This window comes from Eptesicus fuscus, chromosome 24 (genome assembly GCF_027574615.1).
Source record: "Eptesicus fuscus isolate TK198812 chromosome 24, DD_ASM_mEF_20220401, whole genome shotgun sequence".
NCBI classification, from domain to species: Eukaryota; Metazoa; Chordata; class Mammalia; order Chiroptera; family Vespertilionidae; genus Eptesicus; species Eptesicus fuscus.
The window spans coordinates 16654772-16665837 of NC_072496.1; the positions used below are offsets into that span (position 1 = coordinate 16654772).

At 47.6% G+C, this 11066-nt stretch overlaps 2 gene segments (V, D, J or C); both read right to left on the bottom strand.

Annotated features, from left to right (window-relative positions):
• Positions 1-2272, bottom strand: part of LOC103304913 (immunoglobulin heavy variable 6-1-like) — a 31579-nt gene extending 29307 nt beyond the window's left edge. The window contains 1 exon segment of the V gene segment in view: positions 2227-2272. Within this exon segment, the coding sequence occupies positions 2227-2272 (46 nt within the window).
• Positions 2273-10599: 8327 nt separating this feature from the next.
• Positions 10600-11066, bottom strand: LOC114229514 (immunoglobulin heavy variable 3-74-like). The segment is given in 2 exon segments: positions 10600-10925; positions 11021-11066. Coding segments are annotated over 2 exon segments (372 nt in total).

Consider the following 11066-nt stretch of genomic DNA (forward strand, 5'->3'; position numbering starts at 1 on the left):
GGAAATACTTTAATATTGCTAGTTGCCCTTTCTCTATAACAGAAGTGTCAGAGATGAAAGAAAATTAGTAAAATGTATATGAAAATCTTCCTCCTGTCAGAGTCTGGGGCATGCTCTATCCACTGAGCCGCAGCATGCCCCAGACTCAAGTCCCTGCCCACCCATGTGCACCTCGAAATTGTGAGAGATCCAGACCCAGCCGGCCGCATCCTCATTGGGCAAGATCCAGATCTGTCCAGCCTCTCCCCCCCATCAAGCCCCATTGGGCGGAGGGTGCAGACTCAGGTTCTCTGTCTAGCCCCGCTGGTTTGGGGGCATAGCCTCAGGTCTCTGGGCCTGGTGCTGGGTGGGGGTTGCAGCCTTAGGTTCCCCAGTTCACCCTCAGGTCGTCCTGCCCAGCACCATGGCGGGGGGCATGGCTTGAGGTCCCTCAGCCGGGCGCTGGTGCAGGGGGACACAGCCTGAAGTCCTCCTTCAAGCCCCGCCAGGTTGATAGTGCAGTCTGAGGTCCCTCGTCAAGCCCAGCTATGCTGGGGTGGGACCTCAGGACCCCCAGCCTGGTGTTGGAGTGTTGCAGCCTCAGGTCCCCCAGCTTAGGGTGGCGGGAATGGCCTGAGGTCCCCCAGGCCAGCACCAGTGCGGGGGGCATGGCTTGAGGTTCCCCATCAGGTTTTGTTAGAGTGGAGTGTGCGGCCTGAAGTCTCCTGTAAAGCCTTGCAGGGCGGAGGGTCACAGCCTGAGGTCCCCCGCCTTGGCCCGGCACCACGCAGTCTCTGGTCCCTGCTGATTACTCATTATGGCTTGTTACGGGAACCTTGTCTCTGCTGTGGGCACATCAATCTTGTGTTACGGGAACCCTGCCTCCACTGTGGGCGCAAACATCTTGTTACAGTGTGACAGAATGAGGATCAATTTGCATATTACTTTTTTATTATCCTAATTAAGAGGGACTATGCTTATTTTAATTCTTCTTGGGGTATGTTGGTGTCCTTAGATCTCTTTATATTTTACGTCAAATTCTGAATATTTGCCATAATTTCTTCAAATATTTTACTTGTTGCCCCTCTCTCCTCTTTCTGGGATTCCAATTACATGTATATATAGATTTGACTGGTTTATTGTCTCTTACATTCCTGACAATTGACTATTTTTTGAAAAATTTGTTCTGTGTTCCATTTTGGGGAGTTCCCATTACACTTCTTTAAGTTCACTTACGTTTAATCGGCAGTGTTAGTCTTACTCCGTGCATTATTCATTTTAGATGTTGTTATTTTCTTAACCTCTAAAAATTCAAAATACAGAGCAGTTCTGCCAACTCCTTTCTGTGAGATTAAAGCTCACGTGTGTTTTATCCACCAGAAGCTCCTGACAGAAGACTGTCCCTTTGCTAGCACAGCCAAGGCTGCAATAACGTTTCTCTGGTCACTGCCCAACGACATCCCCAATGGCCTCCTTAAAATGGCAATGTCTCCTGGAGGAGGGACCAAAGGGAACATTAAGGGCTCCTTCTGACTGATCACTGGGGCAGAGGAAGTAAGTGACTTCCTCTAAGGGGTGGTGTGAAAGGAAATGTAAGGCACAAAGGGAGGAGGCAGTGAGTCCTTGAGGAGGGTGTTTACTCCTGGAGAATAAAGCCACTGACCAGATCTTCAGAGAATATATCCCCAGGTCCCAGCTCCTGAGCAGGTCCTCATGCTTTCCCTGGTGTCCTGAGCATCCTCATGCAGCCCAGCCCTGCTGCCTCCCTCAGGGAGGTTTGTGTCTGGGCTCACACTGACTTCCCCTCACTGTGGGTCCTGCAGAGTAATACAAGGCGGTGTTCTCGGTGGTCCGATATCCCCCAATGGCCTTATAGCCCCCAACTGCCCTCCCCTCCTGGCCCAATCACCAGGGAGAACTGGATCTTGGAAGTGTCTCTGGAGATAGAGGTTTGGCTCTTGAGGGAGGGGCTGTAGTTAGTGTTCCCATCACTACATATGCACCCCATGCACTCCAGTCCCTTCCCCGGGGGCTGGCGGATCCAGGTCCAGCAGGAACCACTGGTTGTGATGGAGTAACCAGAGACAGTGCAGGTGAGGGAGAGGGTCTGTGAGGGCGTCACCAGTCCTGGGCTCGACTCCTGCAGCTGCACCTGGGACAGGACACCTGGGACAGAGAGAACACAGTGAGTCCTGGGCTCAGAGGCAGGATCCCCATCTCCTTACGTCTAAGCCCTGAGACCCTCACATCTGGGAGCTGACAGCAGGAAGAGGAAGAGCCACATGGGAGTCATGTCTTGCAGGTGAGGTCCTCATCCCCCAGAAAGTATTCTCCAGGGTGAGGAGGCCCTGAATTTAAGTGGACGCCAACTGTGTGTGTGTCTGGTGGCCGTGTGGGCATTTGCATATGGGAGGTGTCTGCACATACAAAGGGCAAGAGGTGAGGGGAGGTCCTGGTCTCTGGGGCTTCTCCTGGGAGGAGGTGCTGACTGTGCCCTCAGGGAACCAGGCCCTCCTTGGGGTCCTGGTCACCATGCCCAGGACCTCTTCTTCCACAGCAGGAGATGTGCTGCAGGAGGTGGTCAGGAAGTAGGATGTGGGAGCTATCAGTGACTCCTTAAGGGGTAAAATCAATGAGCCTCTGTTTCTATGCATCTATATCTATATCTATATCTATATCTATATCTATATCTATATCTATATCTATATCTTATCTATATCTATATCTATATCTATATCTATATCTATATCTATATCTATATCTGTATCTGTATCGGTATCAATATGGATATAGATATAGATATTGTACTTCTGTTCTTTATCCTCACCAGAGAACATGTTCTTTGATTTTAAGAGGGAAAGGGAAGGAGAGAGATAGAGAAACATTGATGTGAGAAAGAAATATCGATCAGTTGCCTCACATATGTGCAAAGACTGGTAATGAATTCCACAACTTTTTCATTTTTTATTTATATATTTAAATATATATTTTTTATTAATTTCAGAGAGGAAGGCAGAGAGAGATAGAAACATCAATGATGAGAAACATGGATCAGCTGCTTCCTTCTTGCCTCCTTCTGTTGATCGAGCCAAAACCCAGGCATGTGCCCTAAATGGGAATTGAGTCATAGGTCGACTCTCAACCACAAATCCGCACCAGCCAGGCTTCATTCAGTTTTGAAACATGTATTCCGTCAGTTTAGAATCCTAAGTTAATGGCTTTTCAATTTCCCACAAGCACTTTAGAGTCCTCATTCCATTGCCATTTGTTTTTTTAGTTTTTCATGTGTGACATATGATGTTTTTATTAATCTTGTTCCTTTATTCTTGTGTGTGTTTTCTTTGCTGCTCTTAGGAATTTTACCTTTTTCACTGGTTTTCAGACATTTGATTTTAATGTAGCTTGATTTAATTTTGTTTATTTTTATTCTTCTTGAGGTACTTTGATGTTCATAGATCTGTTTATAGTTTAGATAAAATTCTGAAAATATTTGCCATAATTTATTTAAATATTTTCTTTTGTGCTCCCCCTTTCTTCTTTCTGGGATTCAATTATATCGATACTAATAAAAGCCTAGGTGGCCCTCGTGCCCTTGCCCAATCCCCTCACATCATCACAAGATGGCTACCACAAGAAGGCCACCACAAGATGGCCACCCCCATGTCATCACAAGATGGTCACCACAAGTTGGCTGACAGGGGAGGGCATTTGTGGGCGATCAGGCTGGCAGGGAGGGCAGTTGGGGGTGATTGGGCTGGCAGGGGATAGCAGCTGGGGATGACCGGGCTGGCAGGTGAGGTGATTGGGCCAGGAGGGGAGGGCAGTTGGGGGCTATCGGGCCGGAAAGAGGACGGCAATTGGCGGAGATCAGGCCTGCAGGACAGGGCAGTTAGGGGTGATCAGACTGGCAGGCAGAAGTGGTTAGGGGCAATCAGGCAGGCAGGCAGGCAAGTGGTTAGGAGCCAGCAGAGCCGGATTGTGAGAGGCATGTCTGACTGCCGGTTTAGGCACGATCCCCCAGGGATCAGGCATTCCCCGAGGGGTCCCAGATTGGAGAGGGTGCAGGCTGGGCTGAGCCCCCCCCCACCCCAGTGCACGAATTTTGTGCACCAGGCCTCTAGTGTATATATATTTGACTGATTTTATTGTCTCTTACATTCCTGGTACTTGGATATTTTTTGGAAAATTTATTCTGTGTTCCATTTTGGAGCATTCCTATTATACTCCTTTAAGTTCACTTATGTTTAATCGGCAGTGTTAGTCTCACTCCATGTATTTTTCATTTCAGATGTTACTTTCTTAACCTCTATAAATTCAAAATGCCGACCAGTTCTACCCACTCCTTTGTGTTAGATTAAAGCCCTTGTGTGTTTCATCCAACAGAAGCTCCTGACAGAAGACTGTCCCTTTGTTAGCACAGCCGAGGCTATTGGTTGCTGGGGCTGCAATAACATTTCTCTGGTCACTGCCCAACACTGTCCCAATGGCCTCCTTAATGTCTTCTGGAGGAGGGACCAAAGGAAATATTAAGGGATCAATGGGGCAGAGGAGGTAAGTGACTTCCTCTAAGGGGTGGTGTGAAAGGAAATGTAAGGCATAGAGGGGAGAGGCAGTGAGTCTTTGAGGAGGGTGTTTACTCCTGGAGAATAAAACCACTGACCAGATCTTCAGAGAATATATCTCCCAGGTCTCACTCCTGAGCTGGTCCTCATGTTCTGTGGGTCTTGAGCGCCCCCCGGTGTCCTGAGCGCCCCCTGCTGGTCTTTAGAACCTTCTGATGGTTCTCTGTACCCTCTGGTCCTGAGTGTACCCTAGTGTCTTTTTTTTTTCATTAAGGTACTAGCTTTCCGGTTGCAGGAAAAATCCTGCAATAGGATTTCCTGCTGCACTCTACCCCGCCTCGGTTCCTCCCTTGTCCCTCGCCTCACCTTCTCCTCCAGCCCACCCGCGTTTCCCTTCGCCCCCGGCCCCGCCTCGGCCCCGCCCTTGTCCACCGACTCACCTTCTCCTCCAGCCCGCCCGCATTTCCTTCTCCCCTGCTCTGCCTTCTCCTCCAGCCTGCCCGCATTTCCCTTCGCCCCCGGCCCCTCCTCCGCTCCGCCCTTGTCACCCGCCCGGCCTTCTCCTCCAGCTCACCCTCGTTTCCTTTCGCCTCCGACCCCGCCTCCGCCCCGCCCTTCTCCTCCCCCCCTGGCTTGCCTGTTTCTTCAAAGCTTTACTCCCTTCAGCTCTTGGCTTCTTTGGACTGTCTTGATATGCAAATTAGCCGCCATCTTTGTTGGGGTAATTTGCATACTTGTCCTGATTGGTTGGTGGGCGTGGCTTAGCTGGTGGGAGTGGCTTAGGTGTAGCGAAGGTGCGGCCAATTTGCATATTTGTCTATTATTAGATTAGATTACATGTATACATATCTTACCATTGCCCCACCCCACTCCCAAACATGCCCTCATCCTCCGGAGTTTTGTGTCCATTGGTTATGCTTATATGTATGCAACATGTCCTTCGGTTGATCTCTTATCTCCCCCTCCTCTCCCTAACCTTACTCCTATAATCTGACAGTCTGTTTGATGCTTTACTGTCTCTGTATCTATATTTTTGTCATCAGTTTATAATTTTCTTTATTATCCATAAATGAGTGAGATCATGTGGTATTTTTCTTTCATTGACTGGCTTATTTCACCTAGCATAATGTTCTCCAATTCCATCCAGGTTGTTGTGAATGATAAGAATTCCTTCTTTTTTATGGCAGCATAGTATTCCATTGTGTAGATGTACCATAGTTTTCTGATCCAGTCATCTGCTGACAGGCACGTAGGCTGTTTCCAGATCTTAGCTATTGTAAATTGTGCTGCTATGAACATAGGGGTTGCATATATCCTTTCTTATTGGTGTTTCCAGTTTCTTAGGATATATGCCTAGGAGTGGGATTACTGGGTCAAATGGGAGTTCCATTTTCAGTTTTTTGAGGAAACTCCATACTGTTCTCCACAGTGGCTGCACCAGTCTACATTCCCACCAGCAGTGCATGAGGGTTTCTTTTTCTCCGCATCCTCGCCAACACTTGTCATTTGTTGATTTGTTGATGATAGCCATTCTCGCCGTTGTGAGATGGTACTGCATTGTTGTTCCGATTTGCATCTCTCGGATAATTAGTGACGTTGAGCATGTTTTAATGTGTCTCTTGGCCTTCCTTCTGTATTCTTTTGAAAAGATTCTATTTAGGTCCGTTGCCCATTTTTTTATTGGATCATTTATCTTCCTTTTATTAAGTTGTATAAGCTGCCTGTAGATGTTGGAGATTAAACCTTTATCAGTGATAACATTTGCAAATATGTTCTCCCATACAGTGGGATTTCTTGTTGTTTGTTGATAGTTGATTTTGCTGTAAAAAAGCTTTTTATTTTGATGTAGTCCCATTTGTTTATTTTATCTTTAGCTTCCACTGCCCTAGGGGCAGTATCAGTGAAGAAGTTCTTTCGGCATATGTGTGAAAATTTTTTTTTTCATATGTCTGAAATTTTTTGCCTGTGGATTCCTCTATATTTTTATGGTTTCCTGTATTTTTTTTTTTTTTTTTTTTTGCAGAGAGGAAGAGAGAGGGATAGAGAGCCAGAAACATTGAGAGAGAAACATCGATCAGCTGCCTGCACACCCCCCACTGGGGATGTGCCTGCAACCAAGGCACATGCCCTTGACCGGAATCGAACCCGGGACCCTTGAGTCCGCAGGCTGACGCTCTATCCACTGAGCAAAACCGGTCTCGGCTGTTTTCCTGTCTTATGTTTAAGTCCTGTATCCATTTTGAGTTTATTTTTGTGTATGGTGTAAGTTGGTGATCTAGTTTCATTTTTTTTGCATGAATCTGTCCAATTTTCCCAACACCATTTATTGAAGAGACTGTCTTTTTATGTATTTTGGTACTCCTGTATTGGGTGTGTATATGTTTACCAGAGTTATTTCTTCTTGTTGGATTGCTCCCTTTAGTATTATGAAGTGGCCTTCCTTATCTCTTGTTATGTCCTTCACTTTGAGATCTAATTTGTCAGATATAAATATGCTACCCCAACTTTTTTTTTTTCATTTTCATTCGCCTGGAAAACCTTTTTCCATCCCTTCACCCTTAGTCTGTGTGCATCTTTTTTTTTTCTGAGGTGGGTTTCTTGTAGACAGTAGATATATGGGTCTTGTTTTCTTATCCACTCTGTTACCCTATGTCTTTTGATTGGGGCATTTAATCCATTTACATTTAAAGTTATTATTGATAGGTACTTATTTGTCGTCATTTTTATTCTATACCCCTGTGTTTCTTCTTCGCTTCCTATTTCTTTTTCTTTTTTCATTTTTTTACAGCAGACCCTTTAGCATTTCTTGCATTGCTGGTTTGGTGGTGATAAATTCCATTAGTCCTTTTTTCACTGTGAAGCTCCAGATTTCACCTTCAATTTTGATTGATAGCCTTTCTGGGTATAGTATTCTTGGATGCAGACCCTTCCTTTGCATGCCTTTGTATATTTCCTTCCATTCCCTTTTGGCCTGATGAGTTTCTTTTGAGAAATCAGTTGCTAGTCTGATGGGGGTTCCTTTGTATGTAACTTTCTGTCTCTCTCTGGCTGCTTTTAAGATTCTTACTTTGTCGTTGGTGTTTGCCAATTTAATTATAATGTGCCTTGGCCTTGGTCTTTTGGGGTTCATTTTGCTTGGGACTCTGTGGTATTCTTGGATTTGTGTGGGTTTTTTCTTTCCTATATCAGGAAAGTTTTCTGACATTATTTCTTCAAATAGGTTTTCTATTCCTTGCTCAGTTTCCTTTCCTTCTGGAACCCCGATTATGTGGATGTTGTTTTGATTTGTGTTATCCCAAAGTTCCCTTAGGCTCTCCTCCTGCTTTTTAATTTTTTTTTTCTAGCAGGTGCTCTATTTGGTTATTTTTTCCATCTTGTCTTCTAGCTCACTGATGCAGTCCTCTGCATCATCTAGTCTACTCTTGATGCTTTTTATTGAGTTCTTTACAGTAGTGATGTCATTTTTCATTTCTTCTTGGATCTTCTTCATTTCCTCTTGGTTCTTACTCATATTGTTGAATTTGTCTTCCATTCTTTTCAGCCACCTTATGACTATGTCTCTGAATTCTGATAGGTTGCTGGCCTCTAACTTGTTTACTTCCTTTTCTGGTGATGCCTGCTTTTCTTTCCTATGCGGGCTGTTTCTTTGTCTCCCCATGGTCTCTCTTCTCTGGATGTCTGGTTATGTAGTTCTCTCTCTCCTTTCCATGGTGGAGTAAAGAGTTCCTTTGAGTCCAAGCGTTCGCGCCACCTGGGACCGGTGCTCGGGATCTCACAGCTGTTTGGGGGTCGCTGCAGTTGTTGATTTTCAGGCCATTGACAAGATCCACTTTCCCTTTCAAGATGCTGAGATTTCCCATCGGAGCCCGTAGCTCCAGGAAGGGACCTGGCCACCGTGGGGACTACCCTGTCAGGGGAACCCCCTCTAGCTGTCCCCCACCCTCTCCTGGCGTTCAGCTGTCCCTTAGCTTGCCACCAAACACTGCCCGTGCGCCCCTCAGCTGTTCTTTCTTTCTTCTCCAGGATAAGACTGGGAACACATCTGTCTATTCTGCCACCATTTTCTCTCTCGCCCCTAGTGTCTTGAGTGCCCCTGCAGCCCAGCCCTGCTGTCTCCATTAGTGAGGGTTGTGTCTGGGCTCACACTCACTGTGTCTCTAGCACCAGCTGGACTTCATTCCATTTTGTTTTGTTTTGTTTTGTTTTTTTTAATCCTCATCCAAAAATATGCTTTTATTGGTTTTGTGTTGTTGTTTTTTTAATTCTCACCTGAGGATATTTTTGCATTGATTTTTAGAGAGAGGCAAAAGCAGAGAAATATCCATGTGAGAGAAACACATGGATTGGTTGCCTCCTGCACATGCCCCAACCAGGGCCCTGGCCTGGGAGAAGTCCAACCCCAAGACCATTCAGTCTGTGGTCTGATAATTTATCCACTGAGCCAAACAGCTAGGGCTGGTTTGGAATATGTTTCATTTAGTTCAGAATTCTACCTTGATGGGTTTTCAGTTTTCCTTCAGCACATTCCAGTCATCATCCCTTTGTTTTCTGGTTTTGGTAGTTTTTCATGAGACATTTAATATTTTTATTGCTCTTTTAAAAAGAAAAACATTTTTGTTGATTTCAGAGAGAAATGGTGATGGAGAGAGTGAAGCATCAATAATGAGAGAGAATCTTTGATCAGCTGCCTCCCACTCACCCCATACTGGTGTTGGAGCACAAAACCCGGGCATATACCCTGACCTGGAATTGAAGCATCACCTCCTGGTTCTTAGGTTGTCCAATGCTCACCCACTGAGCCATGCCAGCCAGGCTGTTCCCTCACTTTTAGGATTCACAGAGCTGTCTGTGTACCTGGGCTCTGGTCAGCGGGACTTTGGCAACATTATAGGTGACCAGATACCAGCCCTTCCTTAACTAACCTCTGACCCCAGTGGCCATGGGCTTGTCCACCATGAAGCTGAGCAGCTCACGGGCCCCCTGGAGGTTCCCTCAGCACAGGGGTGAGCTGTTGGAGGTGCTCTGAGGTCAGTGCTCAGCTGTGTCTCCACCTGACACAGGTGGGGCCCACATGGCCTGATATCGCACGTGGGCTCAGTAGGGCAGCTGAGGCCGGCTTCAGGACACCTGAGTGGCCCTGGCCCTGGCATCTCAGGGAGGGCCTGGCACAGAAGATGGGCATGAGAGGATGGCGTGGGGGTACATTTAAGGCAAAACCTACCAGGCAGGAAGGATATGGCAAAACGCAGCCACACGGGACATCCTGTGCAGGTCCGATGGGGGGAGAATGTGGGATGCAGAGGACAGAGGGTGAGGATGGGGTGGTGTCTGTTGGGCCTGGAGGCACAGAAGAGGTGGATGGGGACCATATCTCCTTCAGCAGGTTCTCAGGATCCAGGTGGATTCTCCAGGGGAAGTGGGACAGGTGTTGGGAATTGTCCCTCGGGACTGTGTTCTGAGACCCAAGGGGAACCCAGCCCAGCAGGGCTGTGACAGGCCCCATCACTGGACCTCCTTCCTGCCTCCCTCCTGGGACACTGTGAATCTGGGTCTACCCCCTAGGCTCAGGGAGTGGCAGTGCCCCTGGGTCAGACCTTAAATCCATGTGCAGCCATGTCAGTGAGAGGCAAGCTGGTAACTGCCCCCAAAGGGCTCCTCCCTGGGCAGAGTGAGAGCCTGATCACCCTCAGTTGATTTTGGGGGCCTGGGCTCCATCTTCCCCATTCAGCACTGTGTGGGAGGGTGGGGGACTTTGCTCTCAGTGAGGGGACAAGAAGGGCACAGATGAGAAGTCCACCAGATCTGAAAACACAGCCATTTCCTGCATTATTGCCTGCAGAGAATCTTATTAAAGACACAAAGAAGGAAGCAGGCACTGCCCCGGGGACACTAGGAGGGAAGAAAGCATTGACCCCAATAGGAAGCCCTTACAACCCCTCCAGGGACAGCTTCTGAGCTGGCCCTCCTTTTGTTGGTCCTGAGCGCCCCCTGGTGTTCTGGATCCTCCCTGCAGCCCAGCCTGCTGCCTCCCTCAGAGAGGTTTGTGTCTGGGCTCACACTAACTTCCCCTCACTGTGTCTCTTGCACAGTAATACAGGGCCGTGTCCTCAGCTCTCAGGTTGTTCATTTGCAGATACAGCGTGTTCTTGGCGTTGTCCCTGGAGATGGTGAATCGGCCTTTCACAGTGTCGGCGTAGGATGTGGTACTTCCATCAGGATTAATATATGATACCCATTCCAGCCCCTTCCCTGCAGCCTGGCGGACCCAGCTCATCCAGTAGCTACTGAAGGTGAATCCAGAGGCTGCACAGGAGAGTCTCAGAGACCCCCCAGGCGGCACCAAGCCTCCCCCAGACTCCACCAGCTGCACCTCACACTGGACACCTGCAAACACGGAGACACAAGGTGGACTTAGAATCACATGGAAGCACAAACAGTCACAGGCACAGGGCTCAACTCTCCCCTCTCCTGAGAATGACCTTGAAGAATGATCAGGAGGAAAATGCAGCTTGGCACCAAGTCCAT